Source organism: Ceratotherium simum, chromosome 22 (genome assembly GCF_057802395.1).
Source record: "Ceratotherium simum simum isolate JZ-2026a chromosome 22, ASM5780239v1, whole genome shotgun sequence".
NCBI lineage: Eukaryota > Metazoa > Chordata > Mammalia > Perissodactyla > Rhinocerotidae > Ceratotherium > Ceratotherium simum.
Genome location: NC_141921.1, coordinates 4,397,374 through 4,421,820, shown reverse-complemented (window position 1 = coordinate 4,421,820; position 24,447 = coordinate 4,397,374). Strand labels below are relative to the sequence as shown.

The 24,447-nt window shown below is 44.3% G+C and overlaps 1 protein-coding gene across 4 annotated transcripts in view; it reads right to left on the bottom strand.

Annotated features, from left to right (window-relative positions):
- Positions 1 to 2,315: 2,315 nt before the first annotated feature.
- USP24 (ubiquitin specific peptidase 24) overlaps positions 2,316 to 24,447 on the bottom strand; it is a 150,065-nt gene continuing 127,933 nt past the window's right edge. For 3 of the 4 annotated variants that reach the window (XM_087445864.1, XM_004438606.3, XM_087445863.1), the window contains 10 exons: positions 19,559 to 19,661; positions 17,875 to 17,996; positions 16,838 to 16,951; positions 14,789 to 14,854; positions 12,450 to 12,516; positions 10,643 to 10,721; positions 8,430 to 8,505; positions 7,956 to 8,042; positions 7,461 to 7,571; positions 2,316 to 5,048 (listed from right to left, as the gene is read on the bottom strand). In XM_087445864.1, coding sequence (XP_087301990.1) covers positions 4,986 to 5,048; positions 7,461 to 7,571; positions 7,956 to 8,042; positions 8,430 to 8,505; positions 10,643 to 10,721; positions 12,450 to 12,516; positions 14,789 to 14,854; positions 16,838 to 16,951; positions 17,875 to 17,996; positions 19,559 to 19,661 — 888 coding nt within the window. In that variant the 3' untranslated portion in view covers positions 2,316 to 4,985. Of the gene's footprint in view, positions 5,049 to 7,460; positions 7,572 to 7,955; positions 8,043 to 8,429; positions 8,506 to 10,642; positions 10,722 to 12,449; positions 12,517 to 14,457; positions 14,660 to 14,788; positions 14,855 to 16,837; positions 16,952 to 17,874; positions 17,997 to 19,558; positions 19,662 to 24,447 lie in introns of those variants that run through there. The other variant, XR_015555734.1, reaches the window with a different exon arrangement.

The following is a 24,447-nucleotide window of genomic DNA, read 5'->3' as shown; positions in this document are numbered from 1 at the left end:
GCTTTGGGGAGGCCCCTGTGGTCTCCATGATTAGTGGAGACAGTTTTCCACGCCTCCGGGGCGCAGGGCGGATGGACACTGACAGGGATTCTCCCCCAGATCCGGCCAGCATTCAGAATGTCCAGAGTGCTTCTCCACCCGCGTTCTCACGGGGTTTCACAGCAGCCCCAGGACAAGAGCAGGGCCTCCTCTACCCATGGGTAGAATGAGCCCCTGGTCAGCTGCCAAGAGACCTCGGTACAAGTCCTTGCTCTTTCTCTAGAGAGACCTCCATCAGTCTCCACGGGCCTCCCAGTCCTGTGTTGGGACTCACCTCCGGGAAGACAGCTTTTGTTGATAAAATTCCTAGCTCTGTCCCCACCCCTGAGGCCCCAGCAGCGGCATGAGATCCAGCCAGAGGCTAGAGACAGGTCCCAAGTGATCAGGGGCCGTGCCTTTGTTTCTCCCACCTGCCCTCGCCCTGCTCTGGTCCAGGCTTTGCTATCCACCCGGCAGGGAGACATCACCCCAAGGCTGATTTCAGTCTGCAGTGGAGGGCCCCAGTCGGTCCATTCAGCATTTCGCACCCCATCCTCTTGCCCACCCTGCACGGTACATATTGTCATCCTCACTTTAGGGAGGAAGAAACTGGGAACCAGAGATGGGGAGTGCCTGCCAAGCTCACACGGGAAAGTGAGGTGGTGCCAGGATATGAACCCAGAGTTGGCTCTGAAGCCAAGCCTCTCTTTACTGCACCGGGTCGGGCAGCCTGTCTATATAGGTAACACTGAGGCTCAGAAAGGGCACAGACCTGAGGTAGCACGTGAGTGAGGGCAGAGCACGGCGCGAACGGCACTGGCTGAGTCACTGTGACCCAGGTGCAGAGGCTGTCCGAAGATGGGGGGACAACTCTCCCTCCTTGAGCTCCCCCCGACCAAGCAAGCAAACAAGCATGCATTTATCTTTTTGTCTGTGTTTGTAAACAGCTCTCTCTGTTGCCTTTTTCTAGCAAGAAGCTTTTCTAGATCTGTTTTGCTTTTGTAACTTGAAGATATTTATTCTGGGTTTTGTAGCGTTTTTATTACATGGTGACTTTTTAAAATAAAAACAACTGTTGTGACTCTTGCCTGACTTTGTCCAGCATGATGCTTTGCTTATCCCAGCGCTCAAATGTCGAGTAAACAAAGCACTTGTCAAGGACTAATCCCTGTCCTAGGATAGGTCAGTGTCTCCCCACAGCTTCCCAGGTCCCCCGAGCAGGCAGAGGCCCCTCCTTGGTACCCTGTGCCTACTGCGTTCTAGATGCTGCCGTCCACGTCCACCCCTGAGGTTGGGGGCCCTGTGTCCTTTTCGTCCTCCTCTCCCTAGTACTGGCCCAGAGTCAACATTTAGGGAATAAGGTTGTACGAGTACCCGAGGCTTCTGTAATTGGTAATGTCCATAATCGTTTCTCATCATCTGAAATTAAGAACAGGCTCAGAACTTTCCCGTGTGCAAAGTACAATGATCGCATTCACTGCCGGCCCCCCCCAGCCCCACCCTGAGATTGGCGAGCAGAGCTGTCTTTAGCAAGACCTCTCTCTAAACAGCCTGTTTCATAAATGGTAAGGGAATCTGACTTCAAAGGCAAGAATCCTCCCCAACTCTATTTTCTGACAATTGAGTGTCATGGAAAGCGTTCAAGAGCTGCCAGATGCTAATGTCCAAATGCCAGAAAAGACTGTGTACGTACCTGTGCCTACCACACCTCACCTGCCGAGCGATGCTAGACGCCCCACCCCCCCAAGATGGCGCAGTCAAGTGTCAGTCTGTTAGATCCCCACACCTGGCAGTACTGTGACTTGGAGAAGGGGACAACTTGGTTCCTGCAGACACTGACAGGTGGTCACCTTGCACAGGGGCAATGGGCATGGGCCACGGGAAGAGGAAGATCTAGACCAGCAAACCTCCCAGGAAAGGGGACCCATGTGTACAAACGCAGGACATCAGGGCTGAGACTGAGACCCGTGGGGTCCAGCAAGAAGCCCAGCTTGACCAGGGACACGATTTATGCTGGGGACCACCTGGGAGACCTGAAAACTCGGGGGAGACATCTGTAGGCCATCAAGCTGAATTTGGCATTGTCTTCCAAGCTTTGCAAATGAATCCTAAAACAGTCAGCTCATCCAGAGGGAAGAACAGCACAAGGCTGCCGAGAGTGGACCTTGTTGACACCGCCGGTGTGCAGCGCAGACGGGAGCCACAGCGCCATCTCGCATCAGGCCGCGGGCCCAGGGCGCCCCCACCCCCATGGCTGCTTTTTGCTATATGCAGAAAAATGTCGGTGAGACGCCAACTCCACATTTTTGAAAAATTTATTTTATACCCTTAGAAGCTAAGAACTCTGCCACTCATGAACCAAATTTAGAATTAAGATAGTTCCCTAGTTTATCTATTTCCTTTTGAAATTTTATAAACAAGATTTTGTACACAAGAGGTAGCAGAGGACAATTCCAGTCTGCTCGTTCCCAGCTCACAAGGCAACTGCACACCCCTCACTGCTGGCAGGGCGGGCGGGCGGGCGGGTCTGGCGGCATGCTGCTCTGGTCCTACCGTTTGTCTAGCTGCAGTGACCAGGTGAGGATGCCTGTTGGGAGGCTCGTGTGCTTCTTTCCCAGAACGCCTCTCTGGGCACTTGGCCGTCCTCGGGAGGGCCTCGCGACAGAGCTTCTCGAGAACACACAGCACTGAGTTAGTCGTGCAATGCCTACGTGACTTGCAGACCACTTTGAAAGATTTATAAAAACATCTTCATCCAAAAAATTGGCAGTAAAAATGACAACTCTTCCAAGGTAGGCCTGTCATAATTGTCACTTTGTTGTACTACTTTAAAAAAAGTCATCAGCAGGTGCGTAGACTACGGCTGTTGGAAATCAAGTGCTTACTGGCAAAGGGAAAGTGATGTTCATTGCAGCGAGAACGTCGGCACAATTAACCAGAGCATGTGACACACAAGAGCGACGGGCGATCGAATGAGGCTTACGGTGAGGACCGCAGGTGCTGGGGGCGTGGAAGGCGTTGTTTCCATAGGAAATAAGGGGACTAGAAGTGGCAACTTCACTCCTGAATTAGGCTCCTGAGAGTGCACTCACTAGCGATGATATCCCAACAGGTATCATCGCCAGCGTTTCAATGTCAAGTCCACACAACCGTTCTGTGAGGGTGGGGGTGGAGAGAAGGGTGAGCGTGGGGTGGGGAAAACAGTATGACACAGAGTATTCATGGACTCAAAATGCATTTTAAAACATCACATTCAAAATTGCAAGAACATCAGAACCATATAAAATTCGCCAGCTGCCTCCGACTATTTCTCTGAGGCCGCAGTGCTGCTCTGAAATGCTGGCCCCCGCATCTCCTTGGCGTATTGGACAAAGCCCTCGCTCGCCTGCGGTAAGTTAGACCATTACAAACTGAAGCCTGCCGTGCAGAAACTTCAACAGTTCAACAGTGAAATGACGGGGCGACTGAAATGCACAGCAACAAGAGGCTGGTGTCCTGTCACATGCTGCACAACCTTAGAGCCACCAAAAATGCCAGTGGGGCCGGCCGCACCGCTGTGACCTGGCAATTCCAGCCGACAGTGGCAACCCGGCACTTCCCAAGGCTCCCCTGGTTCTGTGCATGGTGAATTGAAAATAAGGCAGAACACCTAACTAAAGACAAAACAAGGTTGAAACTGTGGGTAGCAACTCAAAATACAAAATGTACAAAATATATGAAATACGTTGGCATATCCCCTCCCCCTGCCACAGAAAGAGGAGCTGGACTCGCACCTGAAGTCAGTGAACGGTGTTCTACTTGGGACATACAGCCACGGGGATGGTTGTTCAATTGCTTTCTAGTTATTTCTGGGAAAATAAATCTCAGTCTTGTCTTTTCAGTGTTAATTAGTCATGTTGAGGAGAAACAGTCTCGAATTCCTTCCCTGCATTAAAGTTACTAGGAACTCACAAAGCAGCGTCTCCAACTCACATACCCACCTTCACAGACAACCAGTCCCAAGGGCTTCAGTAACTACGTTTTAAGCAAAAGCAAATGATTGCAGATCACGTGATTTAAGACTACAGTGTATTCAATATGTCTCCACACGTTAAAAAGATGATTTTATGGAGTCAAACTCAAATTATATTTTAAAGTGCTTTTTATTTTGCTGTTTTTAAAATTTGTCTTGGGAAACAACTCATAACCTCCTCAGTGACTGATGTCAAAGGAGGCCCCTGTACTTCTGGAGGGCACAGAGTTTTTTTTTATTGCTCTTTTCAGTCTCAATTATATCAGAAAAATACCTTAAAGAGCTTAATAATTTCCCAATTTTTGATCCTGGTAACATATCATCAAGGTCCAAGTTTACACCCAGGGCTCTCATCCAGACCCATCTGAAGTTCTACAGAAACAGGGAGACATATTAAATACAAAGGTCTGTGTGAGCTGACTTCCTCAACTACTATTGTACCACGTAAAGGAATTTTATCACACGTCTTTACATCACTTTAAATGGGATAGTCCTATCCAATGCTACTGCAAGATTAAAAATTTGCCCCCACACATCTATAGGCAGCTTGCTTTTTTTTTTTTAAAATATAAAAACGAAAGGAATTTCCTCTGTAGCATCACAGAGAAAGCAACAGCTTTGCCCTCACTCACTTCTGCATGTTCATGTAACAAACAGTCTGCCACCGGCTTCACTTCCTAAAATCTCCACAAGAATGTTACTCCCCAGCTGGACTGTGTCCCAGGACAGCTAATCCACAGGCCGGAGTCTCTCCCTGGCAAACAGCTCCCCAACCTTCTCCAGCGGCCGAGGGGCACTTTCCTTAGAAACACCGCTCCTCCAGAGTCACGGCAGGCTCTCCAGTCCACCCTCCCGGCTTGTCTACAGGGTTCAAGGAGGAGATTCTGATTTCACAAAGGTGCTGAGCCTCCCGGAGCTGTGATCTGACCCCTCATCATGTGCTGGGCATGTTCCTCTAGGGATCCACATCGTCAAGGTCACTTCTTAACTCGCCAATCATCATGGGTGATTCTGAACCCTTTGAGAAAGACAAGGAAGTTAAATTCAGACATAGTCAAGTTAGAAAAAGAAGGTTTTCTGTACCCACTGACTTATTTGTGTTCTGTAGTTTAAACACGTTCTCATTTGACAACTTTATGACAAATTTAATGTCTATCAAAGGGTAATAAAACATAACACCTTATATTTGACAATTCCTGCTTATGCAAAACTTTCATTTCTACGTTCTCATTTAATCATTGAAACAAGCCAGTGACTTGCCTGAAGTCACCATGCCACCACGCAACAGCGCAGGCAGCTCTCAGGAGGACTCTGGGCGAGCACGGCAACATGGCGGAGGTGGAGGCAGGTGCTAGGCGCCAGGTGGCCACAGACGGCGCGGGGTCATCCTGGCTCTGAGCTCTGCCTGTCACCTGCTGTGTGGCCTTTGGGCTGTACACTAGTGAATGGTTCTGAGCACCTGCCATGTGCCTGGGCCTGCTCTGGCGGGCGGGCGGAGGCGGGGGGGGGGGAAGCGGGGAGTCTGAGGAGTGACGTGTCAGCTGTCAGGGAGTCAGACGGGGTGAGCGGGAGGAGCCTGTGGTGGAAGAACACAGTATATCTGATAAACTAAAAGAAGGCTGCAGTTTCTAGAACTCAGAAAATGAGAGGCGAGAGGCACGCAGGGGCCAAATCAAGCAGGACTGTGTTGAGGATTCTGGCCTTTATCCTAAGAGCAATGGAAAGCCAGTGAAAGGTTCAGGCAAATGAACTAAAGAGAAGCAAGAGGGGAGGCAGGAGACTCTTACAGAGATCCAGGAGACTAAGGTGCTTATGACGACGGAGCAGACAGATGAGAGATGTTCAAAATGTCAATCTGAGAAGACTGATGACACAGGATGACACCAGGTGTCTGGCTTGACACCCTGGTACATGGGGGTGCTATTCACGAGGTGAAGAACACCGAGGGAGGACCAGCTTCGGGGGCTGGTGAGGAGGAGCTGGGCGCGCTGAGTTTGAGACATATCAAGTGGAGACATCAGGAAGAAGGGGCTGGAGGCTCATGTCTGGTACTTAGAAGCGTCAAGGCCATGGTGTGAGCGAGGGGCAAGAGGACACAGCAGAGAGTTGAGGAACACTTACTGGTGGCCCAGAAGAGGCTGAACTGGAAAGGGGCCTGAGAAAGAACAGCCAGAGGGGTTGAGAGAGGCATCACAGAAGCCCCCGGAGAGGGTGTTTCAAGGGGAGGGAGTGGCCAGTAGTGTCAGGAGCTGCTGAGTGGTCGCCTGAGAGCATGGAAAATGTGGGTCCTTGTTACCCAACTGCTGGAGAGGAGGGAGGGAACCAGGCTGGAGGAGGCTGAAGAGAGAGAGAGAAGAATGCGGAGACAGTCAAGTGCCATCAACTCCTTGGAGAAGTCTGGCTGTGAAGAGGAGAGAGGGCGGGGCAAAGAGCGAAGCAGAGAGGTTGTTTTTAAAGGAGGGGTGGGAACTGAGGGTGTGACACACTGCTGGAAGGGTCTGCAGGGAGGGAGAGGTTCAAGATGCCAACGTGAGGGGGAGGGGAGGGGAGGGAGAGAGAGGAGGACAGAATGTCGGATTTCTGACGAGATGGGGTGGTGTGGGGAGCTGCAGGCCTGGGAGGGGGCAGGAGAGATGCAGACGCTGCAGCAGCCGCTGGAGCCCTGGTCCCACAGCTTTTATTTTCTCTGCAAATACAGCAGGTGACGAGGCAGACTGCTGAGAGGGATTTTGGGTTAAGTCACACCACTATGCTGAGCCTCAGTTTCCCCCCTGTAGAATCAGGGTAATAGTGGCCTCACGAGGTTGTTATGAGGATCTGAGAGCATTTAATGAGGCCTCTGTGCCGAGTACCATGGAGCTGCAGGGCCTGCCCCATGGATGGTCACAGGCCACAGGGAAGATACAATGCACACACCACATTTACACCTGCTTTGTTATTTTGCACATATTAGATGTTCAATAAATATTTAATTCCTTTTTCTATTATTGTGATCAGTACAGAAAACGTTCCTTATTTTTTTTTTTTTAAATAAGCTTAAAATATTCTTTGACTCCCTGACAAGTAGGTATGTTTCAATAGCACGAAGCCTTCCTTTCAGGGCCCAGGTTTCCAGGAAGGCCGGGGAAAGCAAAGGTGGGGTGTTTCGTAACCTGGGAAAATGAAGCCAACAGGCTGGCATGGGGACACCTGTGGCCTGGCTTCACCTCCAAGTGGATTACGACAGCCAGCTGTGGACACCTCAACGCCTTGCACTCATTCTACTGTTAACTCACACTGTTCTACTTCGTGAGCGCATTGTTAGTGTGTCTGCAACTGAGATATTCAGAGGCTAGAGCTGTTATCTCTTTTTTTCTGGATTGTGGAAATTCTTTTTGGAAAACCTCAGAGCAGGCCTGCCCTTCACACGCGGACACGGGTACAGGGGTACCTGCTGTAGGTGCCTCTCTCCGTTCTCATTTGCGGGGCTGCTCTCCGACCCGTTACTGCTTCCTGACTGCTCTTTCTCATTCAGCAAGGCTGTGGCATATGCTAGCGTGTCCTGAGGGAGATGCAACACAAGAAGAAAACGTTAGGGGGTGTGCAGTGGCAGCAGCAACCACCAAGGAAGACCACCCTTCACTGGACCTTTGCAGGCGCCGGGAACCTTGAGGGTGGTGCCTCCGTGGCAGCCGCCGGAGCACCCCTCAGCCTCTGCGGGGTGCTGGGGCCCGACTGAGCAACCTGCACTGCTTTTCTTCTAGGCAAATCATCTGCATAACTGTACACCAATCTGCTGTCTCGTCATAGAAATTCAATCGTTTCTTCTACTCTTTCTCATTTTCAACCTTTCTCTTTCTTCTCTGAGGCTGCAGTTTCTGAGAAACACACTAAAAAACCCACCTAAGGGATTTCAAGCCACACAAAACCAAAAGACAGCCCTCACCTGAGCTGAGATCGTCCGCTGAAAGGTTTTTCCAGTTGATGTTTCGTTAGAGACATTACTCTGCGGTGTCCAGTAATGCTCTGACATCTGAGATGAGAGGTCAAAAGTGCCATCAGAGATGACAGACAGGCACACGTGAGTCCACAATCTCTAACATTAGATATCAGAGTATAAAAAGCATCTGAAGTGGTGCCTAAGGTTCTCTCTTGGAGGATTTTACTTCCACCCTCAGGATCTCAGTAATAGTAAATACTATTCTTATATAATACCTACTTTTTCACCTATAAAGTTAAGACACATGTATTAAGACACAAATTTAATGCATAAACATAGGTATCAACTGTAATAAAAAAGGTTTGAAGTCTGAAAATACTCTGAGGTCAGTCTCAAAATTAAGTTTAAGAGATGTTTCCTGACAAGATGTGCTGTTACTGACTCCTAAGTTATAGCTAGAAAAGTTCAAGATGCGATTACTTTCTTCTGCAGCCACTGCACAGCCCAGCTCCAGTGGTGGGAGTTCTCCTTGAAGTACTCTTTAGCAGCAGGACACCTGGTGATTGGAGGAGAGTTTTATTAGCCAAAGGCTTTCTTTGCAAATATACCTGTTTAATCTACAGTAGCTTTTTGTTTTGAAACACTAATGCTACGTTCATTAAAGTTCAGTTGTCCTTATATTAAATTTTTACGTTTTTTTTTGGTTTGGATATGTTCACCTGTTTAAACTTCAAAAGGCAGTAAAAGGTAAATATGTTGTGACAAGTCTCTCACCTAACTCATCTACTCAGTTCTAGTAAAATTCAAAGTTGCAAAATGAAAAATAAAAGAAAGCAAAAAAATGCATAATAAATTGTACATTTAATAAATGACTTCTTGATAGAATCAAACTTGTCTTTAATTTTTGTGATGTGAATAAGAAAGAATGATATTATAGGAAACACAATTTGAAAGTGTGGTCCTGGAGGCCCCTCCACCCCCCACCCCTCCACTTTTACTTGCCCATCTAGAAAGCTGTCCTTTGTATCTGAAGATAGTACTGATGGTGATATTGCCACTAACGTGTGTATAAAACCGACGTGTGAAGGACACGGAAGTACATATAAAGTCACTGGTATCTGGACTGTGTCTGCCAGCATCAGACAGACTACATGGCCCCAATGCTCCATGGAAATGCCGCTCTTAGGCAAGCACTTACGAAGACATACTGCTAAGAGCAAGCCTAACTAGTGGACCCACAAGGGTGGCAGGATGATAGTCAACTGTGTCCACAAGGCCATGTCATCTGGAAAACGCATGTGCAGGCACCATTTCAGTGGGGCTCTCTCATTTATATCTGTGTAGGACACTCAAATGCAGCAGATTAAGCCTAACAGATTTCTCATTCTTATTTTGGTACAAAAGTCCAAGGATGGCAATACCCACGCCTAAGAATCAGCAAAAATCTGGAGCTAAATAAATTAAGCTATAAAGAAGGCTTGGTGCAAGACTCAGTGATGGCAGTGCTGTCTGCTCACAACCTTGGGTCATCACGCAGTCCCTCTGATCTTTTGTCTGCCCATGTGCTAAACAGGGGAGCTGAAGTAGCAAACCACTAAGGTTCCTTCTAACACTGAGAACCTGTGCTTTCCAAGTGTCTACTGACAGATGATGGATGAACAAAATGTGGAATATAAATACAGCGGAATATTATTCAGCCTTACAAAAGGAAGGAAACTTTGACACATGCTACAACATGGATAAACCTTGAGGACATTATGCTAAGTGAAATGAGCCAGTCACAAAAAGACAAATACTGTATGATTCCACTTATACGAGATCCCTAGAATAGTCAAATTCATAGAGACAGAAAGTAGAATGGTGGTAGTCAGGGGCAAGAGGGAGGAGGGATGGGGAGTTATTGTTTAATGGAGACAGAGTTTCAGTTTTGCAAGATGAAAAAAGTTCTGGAGATGGATGGTGGTGATGGTTGCACAACAATGTGAATGTATTTAATGCCACTGAATTGTACACCTAAAAATGGTTAAAACGGTAAATTTTATGTTATGTATATTTTAGCACAACTAAATAAGAGGAGAAAAGAACTTATGCCTTAAAGTCAATCAGCCTGTGCTCAAGTCCCAGCTCTGACTACAGGCATGTCACTTAAATCACCTGTGATGTGGGACTACCGACAGTACCTAACCTCACAAAGTTGTTGCAAAGATTAAGTGAGAATGAATACAGGCAAAGCATTTAGCAGTGCCTGGGTTCCTCAGTGTAAGAAGCTGCGACATGATTTTGTCTCTTTGAGAGACTTTGAGAGACTATTTTGAAAGTGGGGACCTAGAAGCTGAAAGAGCTGGCAGTGAAGTGACATTAATGAAAGAGATGTCGAGTGAAGGTCCATGTACTCTTAAACCTTGAGGTTTCTAAATTAAGGTTTCTAACTAGTGAAGGTCTCTAAATCTGCCTTGATTCCTGCCCTTCCTGCATAAGGCCTGGTGGTTTGGCTTTTCTTTTCTTGGATTCTGTGAGATCTATTACTCCCTCCACATCTCTTTGCAATCATCTGAACAGGCTTCTGTACTGTCTAAGCAAGCATGCCCTGATGGAGTCAGAGTCTCTAGGTACTAAAATAAGGCAGATTTTTTTCTGGTTTTATTTGACTTGTAACTAAAACCATTTCCTCCCTGCATTGAGTCAATACTTACTTTTGAGCAAGAGTTACAAGAAACTTGACACACTGATAGCAGCGACTGCTGTCCACGTGATTACTGTGGTGCATGAGAGCTGCAGGAAGAGAAGAGGACATTGAACAGCAGAGCACTAAACTGAGAGTGGGTCTGAGTAGTAACAGCTCTCCTGTTCCAAAAACTTACAACAAACTGTATTGACAAGCAGACAGGGAACTTAACTAAAAGCATGGTGGTGCTGACTCAACAGGATTCCCCAAATTCTAATAGGTAGAAACACTACTTTAAAATAATATTCAAGAAACATACGTAGTTGTTTGAAAGTTTGATTTCTGAACTGAAAGGAACTAAAATTTACACTGGCTGATTATTCACTAGAGCCCTCCAAACCTTTCCATCCACTATGCTACTGACAGAAGAGTAGTGATGACAGTTTAATTTGATAAATGGAAATTTATGGTTTTAGTTCAGTTCAACAAATAGACGCTGCTCTGTGTTTGGGGATTTAAAGATAAACAGTACTTGGTTCCTGCTCTTGAGGAGGGTATGGTCTGTAAGAGCAGGGCACCACTCTGTATAGAGCACACTGTTCCAAAATGGCGGCAGAGAATGTTGTAGTCACAGAACCACTTAGCTTAAATCTCTTTTCTGCAATAAAATGAGGTCCTAAATCTTCTCTTAATACATAGCAAAATCTAAAATAACTCAGATTAACTGGAAATACAGGTGGATGGTGTGAGTTCGATAAGACTACTTTTTTTTTTTGGGTGAGGAAGATTGGCCCTGAGCTAACATCTGTTGCCAATCCTCTTTTCGCTTGAGGAAGATTGTTGCTGAGCTAACATCCATGCCAATCTTCCTCTATTTTTTTTTTTCTGTGAGGAAGATCAGCCCTGAGCTAACATCCAATGCCAATCCTCCTCTCTTTGCTGAGGAAGATTGGCCCTGGGCTAACATCCGTGCCCGTCTTCCTCTACTTTACATGGGACGCCGCCACAGCATGGCTTGACAAGTGGCACATCAGTGCGCATCCGGGATCCGAACCTGCGAACCCTGGGCCGCCGAAGCGGAGCACGCGCACTTAACCACTAAACGCTGCGCCACCATGCTGGTCCCCCAGTCTTCCTCTATTTTGCATGTGGGACGCCGCCACAAAAGCAGTGTGTAGATCTGCGCCCAGGATCTGAACCCATGAACCCCAGGCCGCTGAAGCAGAGAATGCGAACCTAACCACTAGGCCACCGGGGTAGGCACTTGATTAGACTATTTTTAACCAAACTTTTTCTAAAAAATAGCCCATTAAAATAGCCCATTTTTCTAAAATAGCCCATTAACCCAGAAGGCTAAATCCACTTTAGCCTTCTGAAAAACAAAACTCTGCCAAAAAACTTTTATGAGTAGACAGCAGAAATGTGGGTGCATTCATACCACAGGTGAAAAAGCAATCACATTTCATGAGCTTGACAACATCCTGAGTCTGCGGTTTTGGGTTTTTCCTCCCCAATGGCTACAGAGTAGAATGAAAGATTTCCCGCATCAGAACGTGGCCGTTAGCTTGTCGAAAAAAGTCACAGCACCCCTGAACCGTACCTGTCCCCGTAAAAGGACCCCACGCTGCGTCTTACTAAGAGTAGCAGAGTGTTCAGGGAGATAAGATCCTCTGACCAGAATGAGGGAGCCCAACAGCCCTAAGCAGACTTGTACTGGATCCCTCACTGACCTCCGCCAGGCAGCGGGGCAGACCTGGCAGGGAGGAGACTGGCTAGAACAATATGCTATCCGCACCTTCCTACAGACATTTCCTAATGAGGGCAGCCATACTTGCCTAGTAATCCATTTTCTGTCTCAAACACAAACTTGACTCGCTCTACTTGTATGGGATCTTCAATGACCTGTGAGAGGAAGGAACAAAGGCTGGTCAATGAAAGAAGGAACTTGTATTACCGCCATTGTGCCTTTTTTTTAATAATTCAGGAGATTAATTTAGTTTCTAACTTAACAAAACCCAATACAAACAAATATCATGTCACTGCCATAAATCTCAACATCTTAAATTTTAAACTAAAGATGAAAAACTATTAAGCAACATTTGAAGAGCCACTCATCTCCTGTGTTCTCACCAACTCCATCTACAGTACTCTGCGGGTCACAAGGACGTGGAGTTCATGACCCCAAGGATAAGAGGCTTACGGTCTAACCTGTTTACCACAAACGTGTCCGAGTTTGGCTATAACACAGGCTCTACAAGTCGCTGTGGAGGTTTACGCCACAGAGGGCCGGGTCCATGTCCGACTCGCACGGTATTTCCGTGCCCGGCACTGAACTGTGCACAGCGCAGTGAACTACATGGTTTACTGTTGTGCAGATGAACAGCACATGGCCCTACTCCTGGGGAGCAAACTCTCCCAAAGTTTGTAAAAGCACTAGGACCTAAAGGAGGCAAAGGACCAGAAAGAGGGGTTTTTATAAATGGTGTCCATGATGTCTCCTTGTTCAAGCGTTTCTTAAATGCCTACCTTGCGCTGAGGCTTGTATCAAGTCTTAGGGACCTAAAGGGAACCCAGTCCCTCCCTCTCTTTAAGGAGCCCCTCAGCTAGTCTCTCATCAGCTCATAACCAGCCACCAAATTCTATTGATTCTCTTTCCGAAACACCTCTTGATCTGTCGCTAGCCCCCATCTAGCCCGTCTCTCCTCAGTATATGCCTTGTTATTCCACACTCAGATTACTGCCACAGACTCCTACGTGGTCTTCCAATTCCAACCTCGCCTCCTTCTTTAGTCCATCCTTCAAAACAACTGCCAGGGGAATCTTTCTGAGACATAAATCAGGTCACATCACTCTCCTGCTTAAAACCCTTCCACGGTGTCCCATCACCGACAGCACAGGTTGCAAATTTAAATGTCTACAATGCCAAGAAATGAGCTACGTGGGCGAGGTCTCAGTAAGGAGTAGTGACGACAGTGGGGACTGGAGACCACATGCCTCATCAGAGGGGGCATGCTGATATCGCTCTAGGCGACTGCGGCGCTCAGCAGATGGGACAAAAACGGCCACATTACCTGATTTCTCAAGGTAGACTGGAATCAAGAAATTAAAAAACAAAACAAAACAGGGCCGGCCCCATGGCTTAGCGGTTAAGTGCACGCGCTCCGCTGCTGGCGGCCCGGGTTCGGATCCCGGGCGCGCACCGACGCACCGCTTCTCCGGCCATGCTGAGGCCACGTCCCACATACAGCAACTAGAAGGCTGTGCAACTATGACATACAACTATCTACTGGGGCTTTGGGGGGAAAAAATAAATAAATAAAAAATTAAAAACAAAACAAAACAAAACAAAACAAAACAAAACCAATTGGGGCAAATACAACAGGCTTACAGGTGGAACTTGACCACCAGGGTGCAACTGCTGGCCTGCAGGAAAAAGGCCGCATGCCTTTCAGGTACCTGAAGCCTTTCACGCTCGGGTTTGGGCTTCTTTCCCCAAGCCCTCCTCCGTTCCCACTCCTCCTAGCCATATCACTTCCTTACAATTTACCGAGCACACCACGGGTGTGATGGAAGACAGGGGCTCCAGAGCCAGCTGCTTGGCTCGGATCATGGCTCTGTCACTTATTAAAGGGTGGCCTTGGGCAAATCACTCCATCTCTCTAAGTTTCAGGTTTTAGAAAGACTGTATTTCACCAATTATAACTAAATTTCCCTCCTGCTTTTCATATTTCTGAAATTGGGATGCATCCTACAGGCGATTACACTTCAGTTTCAGGGCTTTAGTAGGAGACAGACAATCAACGGCGTCTTAGATTTGAATGAACTGTAGAGCCAGCAATTTACCTGACGGCTGTTGTGAGGTTTACACAGGACGGTATTTGTGCTCAGCACAGCTCCCTACCCACGATCAGGCCACGCTCACGCCCCCGCTCTCTGCACTGCCACTGCTGTGCACCTGTTCAGCCCCCTCACTGAGCTGTGAGCTCCTCTGGGGTAGAGTTCTTGCCGCTCACTCTAAATCAGCAAGGCACTAAAGATGACTGATCTGAAAAGGACTCACAAAGTGCAGACTCAACGAATGGAGAAACAACACAAGGACACACAGCGCTTCATTTACAAACACACGCTGACTAATAAATACTAAGCACAAGTGAGTCAGAACATTACAACTTACCAATATCTCATGAAGCAGTTGGAACGTATTCTTCAACTCATGGGGTGGAGCTGTTTCTAGTTGGTTCTGAAATATTTTTTAAAAGCATAAAAATTCCAGTAAGTCATCAGTGGAAAGCACGCTGGAGTGGCAATCATCAGTGCTGGATTCCAGCCCTAGTAGAACTATCTACTACAAGCTGGCTGACTGGGATAAGTCAAGTCCCATCTCTGAACCCCAGTTTCCCCAAATGCTAAATCTTGGGACTGAAATAAACAACCTCTACGGTCCTCCCAGCTGCAGCACTCTGTGATACTTTACTACGAAATTAGGAAGGAAAGAGAGGCAGGCAGAAAGGAGAGGAGAGAATTTTAAGTCACCAAACAGGCCCAAATTTATAGTTACATTTCATTTATACATATCCTATTTTGTTTTCCAGAATGTGCTAGTGTTGCTTATGAGAATGCAAATAAGAGTGATCTAAGACAAGTATGCTATGAGAAGTATATAAGAAAAGTCAGCTTATGAAACAGAAGAACCTGCCAAGACACAATGAGTGAAGGAAGCAAGCTTCAGAAACGTCCCACCCTTTGTGCACTGTGATGACCTCACACACACACACAGTGGGAAGGACACTGCATTACAGCACCGCACCTCCAAGATGCCAGGCCTGGTACTAAGTAAGACTTCACGTGTCACACCCCACTGACTCATGACAATCTGTGAAGTCAAGTCATATTCCCTCCCATCGTAAAGAGGAGGAAACTGCCTGAGGTCATATAACCAGTGACCAGTAAAGAGAGGAACTCGACCACCTCGGATATAGGTCTGCATAGAAAAGGCTGAGGGCAAAACACTGTTTAATAAGAGCCTGAAGAATAACCCACTAATCATCTGCCACTTGTTGACATACACGTGTCACTAGGACAGATCTTGATGCAGGTGAGAAGTGTGGTGGAAATTCTAGGGGCAGACTCGAATATACAGGGTGTATATTCACAGCAAGAGCCTGGAAGGACACATACCCATGTGACAATATTGGCCCCTGGGGTAGGGTAGAGGGGACAAGCCTGGTTAGTGTTGGTCAAAGTGGACTTCGGCCTTATTTGTATGTTTTAACTTTTCACAAAAAGAATGCAGTCATGTATTATTCATGTAGTTAAAGATTAAACATTAAAAACTAATAAAAATTATATGTGTAAGCTTAAAGGTTTTTCTAGTAATCCCTAGACAGGCAGTCAACAATACGGTTAAGAGCACAGCCCTGGAGCACGACTGCCAGTGTTCAAATTCTCCCTCTGCCACTTACTAGCAGTGTGACCCTGGGGGCAAGTTATTTACTCTGTGCCTCAGTTTCTTCAACTGTAAAATGGTGATAATAATAGCATCTACCTCACAGGACTACTTAAGTGAGTTAAACGTGTCACGTGCTTGGAACAGTGCTTGGCATCCAGTCAGTGCATCATAAGAAGCAGCAGTAACGACTGTACTGATCCGAGCCCCATGATGAACTAAATCACTATTTCAGAAGGGGGGAAAAACCTACTTTTGATTTTTAAAATGTTGCCAGGGGAAATAATCTGAAATTGGAAAATGATTTTACACAATAATGGTCACCACGACATGATTATTAACTGTAAAGTATTATACTTAATAGTTGACTGAACCCCATGCAAACCTGTGTCACTATGAGGGGAACGGTGAAGTAAATTATGCACACGAGAGGATGAAGTGTACTCACTGATAACGTTAATGATACGGAAAAACACTTATAATGTCAGGTGAAAAAAACCCACAAAATCAAGACAATAAAATCCCAATTATGTTAAAATACATGCATAGAAAATAAGAGGGAAACCTAAGAGAATGTTCATGGTGATTTTCAGTGAATGGTGGGATTCTGAGTTCTTATTTTATTCTTCATTTCTTTTTAAAAGAGTGTATACCATTTTTATGATTAGGAAAAACAATTAAGGTTAAAAGCAGCATACTGCCCGGGAGCAAAGGACTGCCTTCCTCGAGTCTCAACTGCAGGCTCTCAGGCCATCGCCAGTTTACCCGAGGTCCTACCTTAATGAAGTGCAGCATGGTGAAGGAGAAATGCTCGTTACAGAAACAGCAGTACACCACCATCTCGATGAGCGCCAGCAGCGAGCCTGGCAGCTCTCGCAGAGCAAACATTACCTAGTGGCAGAGTGTAAGAGGAGTAAACTTTTCTTATGTCCCAGTTAATTGTCAATACTTTAACTGAAATTGACTCAGATTTAAGATCATCAACATTGCCTCAAAACAGGGTTTCTTAACTGCTGGAGGTCTAAGGAAAGATTTCAGGGTGCCTAAGTCTGTCTGAAATTGAGCACAGTCGGTGCAAATGTGCACTTTTTTTTCAGGAGTCACTTTCATCAGATTTTGAACAGTAAATGCCCCCAGCCCAAAAAATAAAATAATCACCAAAAGATCCAAAAATTACAAAATGTTAAGCTAAAAAAAAAAAAAAGGAGCTATACAGTACAGCATTGCCGATGTAATTAAAAAAGTCTGTTATACTATTCATAGATTCAGCTACATGTGAATCAAGTTATGGAAGAAGGATCGGAAGACTAACTTCTCCAGAGGGGTTAACTCTGGGTGGAAGGGGACGGGGCTTGGACTGCAGGTGGGCCACAGGGCGTGCGCCACAACGGAGGGCTGCAGCCCCTCCATACTCCTGTGGGTCAAGGAACATGTGTGCTCCAGAGCTGTAGTATTCCAGGACCAGGCACACAGAGAAGAGATGGGGAACCAAACCCTGTGATAATAAACTGAGTAACTGTGTTGGTGAGGTGCCATTGACCTCCTCCTGGGACCTGGAGGGGTAATCAGCTGGGCTGGACCTGGAGATCAAATTCTTGGTTGCAGAGAGTACTAATAATATTCTCTTAACTGATTATTTCTTTCTGACATATACATAGGAAGAAAAATTAATTTGAAAGTCATTTCTTATCTTAACAATACTCTTCTTCATCAGAGTAACATGCAAAATAAAACTAGTAACAAGAGGTGTTTCCACCAAACAGGAGAAAATGCTTAAATAAAAGGAAAATGGCTTCAGAACAACAAGTACATACCTCCAACAGGTAAGGTTTCCCTTCAGACAAGAACAGCAAGGCTTCCACTTCCTCGTGGAGGGGTAGCAGAGGGCTTGAGGGAGCAATGCTGATCGGGAGCCGTGGTTTAAATACACCAGGAGCTTTGGGAGACCAAAGAAACACAACCTGTCTCACTTGAGATTAGTTCACGACATAGATGTCTACAAGGTAAAGCGATTCTCTCAAGATTCCCACACACAGTCACTGAGGACTTACAACCTGTTCTATCACAGGCTAGTGAGGAAGCCAGACACGGAGACAGGAAAGGACGTTTCCTACTTCTTTCCATGTATGCCTAAGTTGTAGGTCGACTATTAAGATTTCTAGGCTCCTAGTGATCCCCACCCAAGACGATCTTCCAAAGAAGTAAAAATATAAATAGTATATGAAAAAAATGTCCAAAGTGCCTCTGAAAAGACACTGGACAAGACACTTGTTGCTCAAACAACTGTCCTCAAATAACGGCCAACACCACCTATGCTAAGCAAAATCAACCCACATGGAAGGGGTTACCCTATTTGCTAGAAAAACGAGGACTCACATTCTCATTTTCTTTCACAACCTGTCTGAACTCACGGATCAGGTAGCTTTGTCTTTCTAGATGTATGAGTCGGAGTTTAGGAAGTAGACTCTACTTCATAACGTCTGAGCACTCCCCCAAGGTCCCTTCAGAGTCAGTAAGCGTTTCCAGATTAGAGTGATGCTGTGGTTGTTATGTAGTCTCCTACCTTCGGATCTCCCTCGTTACATGACATGGAGACCCCAGCACAACCTCTGGGTCAGAGGCTTGCATTCACATACTGGCTGCTCTGCCACTTACTAGCGTGAGACTTGAGAAAGTCACCAAACTTTTCTATGTCCTGGTTTCCTCATCTACAGAAGGGATAACATCCCTCAAAGGTTTGCTGTGGGGACTAAACACAGTGAACGGAAAGCTCCATGGAAAGGCACAGCCCACAGAAAACACTAATACTGTTCAGTGGCTTTGTTGAATTATTATTGTTACTGTTGTTGGTGCTGTCGTGACAAGAACTAGGAACAGTATACAAACACAGTACACACATAGATTAGAATACTGGATAATCATCTAGACAGCTGGCGCCTTAGCAATATTAAATGAGGACTGAGCCATTGGTTCTGGAGGACAGAATAGGAAATGCTACCAACTACATCTTACATTCAAATACATTTCAATGACACAATTTACATTTTGTCTCATTAATCCTCATTACACTTGGGGAGTTATGTTTTTTAATATTTCCATTTTGTATTGAGGATCAGAAAGGTCAGGTGGCTTGGTCAAGTTCACACAGCTAGGAGACTCCAATCCACACCTTGGCTCTTTTTTCCACCAGATCGGTTGTGCCAATTACAGTAAGGAATGAACTCTGAATCAGCCTTTAATCTTAGAGTGTTTTTTTTTAATTCTTATATATGCTCCCCCCAATAAATGACTGACTTTCTCTTGTGACAAACTAGTAAAATAAGGTGAAGTTTAACATGAATTAAAACAAAAAATGTTAAGTGCTCCTCAAATGTGAGATAGCCAAATGAGAAACAAGTAATATCCATTTAATTGCCAACATTATTACTCTCCATGCGTTCCTGACAAATTCAGTGTATCTTCATCTTTCTAGGGTATTAAAGGTATGTTAGACCTTACCAACGTTCCTTTGGGAAGAGACATCTGAATGCAGAACAAGTAACGCCACCGTGTTGTGCAGATTCCCAAATTCTCGCGCTTGTGCTGAACTCCATCGACGGATCTGTCGTCAGAGAAAATAAAGTGGACGCTAGAGTTCGGTTAGAAACAACACAAAAAGGAAGGGAAAGGAAGTGCTGGTTCAGGACATTTTAGGCAACAATTCCTTCTCAATGTTTAATAGTAGAAGAGGTCAAAGTACAAAATGTCACAGGTTTTAAACTAGCTTACAAGTGTTTTTCCCCTTAGACACATGAACTCATATTCTAAAACAAATCCGTTCATATATTCAGCTTAGGCACTGAGTGCCTACCATGTGCCAGGTGATCTTCCTGTGCCTCAGCACAACGGGGAAAACCCAGGAGGCTGGAGACGTAGAGGCCTGGCCCTCCTCCGCCATCCCTGCGCTGTGTGGACGTGGTGAGTTCCCTACTATAACAGTGCCTGACCTCTTCGTAGGACGGCAGAGATAACCTGCCTGTTTGCCTGTTCTGCCCACTTCGTGGTTGTGACGACCAAATGAAGCTTTAAAAGTGAAAATGTTTTCAATGTTATGTGCTCCATAAGTGCAAAACAATATTAAATATATATCACAATATTAATTAAATTAAATATTATTTAAACGACAGTGAATTTAAATCAACCAACATTGTTAAGGGAGTCTCTGATACAGAGGAGCTTGATGTGAAAAATGGATATTGTCAATCTCCATAATTTAATAATATAATGATTATTATAACATATATTATGAATCTCCATTTATATATATATAAATCACCATAATGTAATACACACAGAGCATGCTATGGCCTCCGTGTTTTTTTTTTTTTTTTTTGTGGCTGTAGTTAATTTTTATTTCTGTATAGTATTCCACTATAAAGCATATAACCCATTTTATTTATCCATTCCACTACTGATGCAGAATGGGTTGTCTACAATTTGATGATATGGAAAAAAATGCTGCTCTGGACATCTTGTACATCTTTTGGTGAACATATGAACATATCTGTGTTGGGTATATACCTAAGCATGGAATTGTTGGGTCATAGAGTATGTGTACGTCCACCTTTAGGAGATACTACGAAAGAGTTTCAAAGTGGATTAAACAGTTTGCACTCCCAGCTGTGTATAAAAGTTTCAGTTGCTCCGCATCTCCACCAACACTTGGTCCCGTCAGAGGTTTGATTTTAACCGTGGTGGTGTATGTGTAGTGGTAGCTCATTGTGGTTTTTTTTATTTTTATTTTTTATTGATGTTTTAATGGTTTTTAACATTGTGAAATTTTGGGTTGTGCATTTTTGTTTGTTCATCACCATATACATGTCTCCCTTCACCCCCTGTGCCCACCCCCCACCCCCCACTCCCACTGCCCCTGGTAACCACAGTACAGTTTTCTCTGTCCATGTGTTGGTTTATATTCCACATATGAGTGAGATCATACAGTGTTTGTCTTTCTCTTTCTGGCTTATTTCACTTAACATAATATGCTCCAGGCCCACCCATGTTGTTGCAAATGGGACGATTTTGTCTTTTTTTATGGCTGAGTAGTATTCCATTGTATATATATATACCACATTTTCTTAATCCAATCGTCAGTCGAGGGACACTTAGGTTGCTTCCACTTCTTGGCTATGGTGAATAATGCTGCAATGAACATAGGGGTGCATAAGCCTCTTTGGATTGTTGATTTCAGGTTCACTGGATAGATTCCCAGTAGTGGGATGGCTGGGTCATAGGGCATCTCTATTTTTAATTCTTTGAGGAATCTCCATACCGTTTTCCATAGAGGCTGCACCAGTTTGCATTCCCACCAGCTGTGTATGAGGGTTCCTGTTTCTCCACATCCTCTCCAACATTTGTTGTTTTTTGTCTTGGTGATTATAGCCATTCTAACAGGCGTGAGGTGGTATCTTAGTGTTGTTTTGATTTGCATTTCCCTGATGATTAGTGATGTTGAACATCTTTTCATGTGCCTATTGGCTATCTGTATATCTTCTTTGGAGAAGTGTCTGTTCATTTCCTTTGCCCATTTTTTGATCGGGTTGTTTGTTTTTTTGTTGTTCAGTTGTGTGAGTTCTTTATATATTATGGAGATCAACCCCTTGTCAGATGTATGTTTTGCAAATATTCTCTCCCAGCTGGTTGGTTGTCTGTTCATCTTGATTCTGGTTTCATTTGTCTTATAAAAGCTCTTTAATCTGATAAAGTCCCACTTGTTTATTTTTTCTTTAGTTTCCCTAGTCTGGGTAGGCATGTCATCTGAAAAGATTCCTTTAAAACCAATGTCAAATAGTGTGTTGCCTATATTTTCTTCTATGAGTTTTTTATAGTTTCAGGTCTCACCTTCAGGTCTTTGATCCATTTTGAGTTAATTTTTGTGAATGGCGATAGCAGATGGTCCCCTTTCATTCTTTTGCATGTGGCTGTCCAGTTTTCCCAACACCATTTATTGAAGAGACTTTCCTTTCTCCATTGTATGTTCTTAGCACCTTTGTCGAAAATTAGCTGTCCGTATGTGTGTGGTTTTATTTCTGGGCTTTCAATTCTATTCCATTGATCTGTGTGTCTGTTTTTGTACCAGTACCATGCTGTTTTGATTACTATTGCTTTGTAGTATGTTTTGAAGCCAGGGATTCTGATGCTTCCTGCTTTGTTCTTTTTTCTTAGGATTTCTTTAGCTATTCAGGGTCTTTTGTTGCCCCATATAAATTTTAGTATTCTTTTTTCTATTTCTGTGAAGAATGTCATTGGGATTCTGATTGGGATTGCATTGAATCTGTAGATTGCTTTAGGTAATATAGACATTTTAACTATGTTTATTCTTCCAATCCACGTGCATGGGATATCTTTCCATTTCTTTATGTCATCATGGATTTCTTTCAATAATGTCTTGTAGTTCTCATTGTATAGGTCCTTCACCTCCTTGGTAAGATTTATTCCTAGGTATTTTATTCTTTTTGATGCAATTGTAAATGGTATTATCTTTTTGAGTTCTCTTTCTGTTAGTTCATTATTAGCATACAGAAATGCAACTGATTTTTGTAGATTGATTTTGTACCCTGCAACTTTGCTGTAGTTGTTGATTGTTTCTAATAGTTTTCCAACAGATTCTTTAGGGTTTTCTATATATACAATCATGTCATCTGCAAATAGTGAGAGTTTCACTTCTTCGTTACCTATTTGGATTCCTTTTATTCCTTTTTCTTGCCTAATTGCTCTGGCCAAAACCTCCAGTACTGTGTTGACCAGGAGTGGTGCGAGTGGGCAGCCCTGCCTCATTCCTGTTCTCAGAGGAATGGCTTTCAGTCTTTCCCCGTTGAGTATGATGTTGGCTGTGGGTTTGTCATAAATAGCCTTTATTATGTTGAGGTACTTTCCTTCTATTCCCATTTTGTTGAGAGTTTTTATCATAAATGGATGTTGTATCCTGTCAAATGCCTTCTCTGCGTCTATTGAGATGATCATCTGGTTTTTATTCTTTGTTTTGTTGATGTGGTGTATCACATTGATTGATTTGCGGATGTTGAACCATCCCTGCGTCCCTGGTATAAATCCCACTTGATCATGGTGTATGATCTTTTTAATGTATTGTTGTATTCGGTTTGCCAATATTTTGTTGAGGATTTTTGCATCAGTGTTCATCAGCGATATTGGCCTGTAATTTTCTTTCTTTGTATTGTCTTTGTCTGGCTTTGGTATCAGGGTGATGTTGGCCTTGTAGAATGATTTAGGAAGTGTTCCATCTTCCTCTATTTTTTGGAATAGTTTGAGAAGGATGGGTATTAAATCTTCTTTGAACGTTTGGTAAAATTCACCAGAGAAGCCATCTGGTCCTGGACTTTTATTTTTTGGGAGGTTTTTGATTACTATTTCAATCTCTTTACTTGTGATTGGTCTATTCAGCTTCTCCATTTCTTCTTGGTTCAGTTTTGGGAGGTTGTATGAATCTAAGAATTTATCCATTTCTTCTAGATTGTCCAACTTGTTGGCATATAATTTCTCATAGTATTCTCTTATAATCCTCTGTATTTCCGTGGTATCCATTGTAATTTCTCCTCTTTCATTTCTAATTTTATTTACTTGAGCCTTTTTTTTTTTTTCTTAGTAAGCCTGGCTAAGGGTTTGTCGATTTTGTTTATCTTCTCAAAGAACCAACTCTTTGTTTCATTAATCCTTTCTACTGTTTTTTTGGTCTCAATTTCATTTATTTCTGCTCTGATTTTTATTATTTCTCTCCTTCTGCTGGCTTTGGGCTTTGTTTGTTCTTCTTTTTCTAGTTCTGTTAGGTGTAATTTAAGGTTGCCTATTTGGGCTTTTTCTTGTTTGTTAAGGTGGGCTTGTATCGCTATGAGTTTCCCTCTCAGGACCGCTTTTGCTGCATCCCATATGGTTTGATACGGCATATTTTCATTTTCGTTTGTTTCCAGATAGTTTTTGATTTCTCCTTTAATTTCATCAATGATCCATTGGTTGTTCAGTAGCATGTTGTTTAATCTCCACATTTTTGTCACTTTCCCAGGTTTTTTTTCATGGTTCATTTCCAGTTTCATAGCCTTATGGTCTGAAAAGATGCTTGTTATGATTTCAATCTTCCTAAATTTATTGAGGCTTGCTTTGTTTCCCAACACATGGTCTATCCTAGAGAATGTTCCATGTGCGATATTGTCAATCTCCACAATTTAATAATATGATTATAACATATATTATGAATCTCCATTATATATATATATAAATCACCATAACGTAATACACACAGAGCATGCTATGGCCTCCGTGTTTGTTTTTTTAACACTAAGAAGTCAGAGCAGCACAGTGGGCCGACGGGAAGCTGGGAGGAGGCCTAAGCAGCG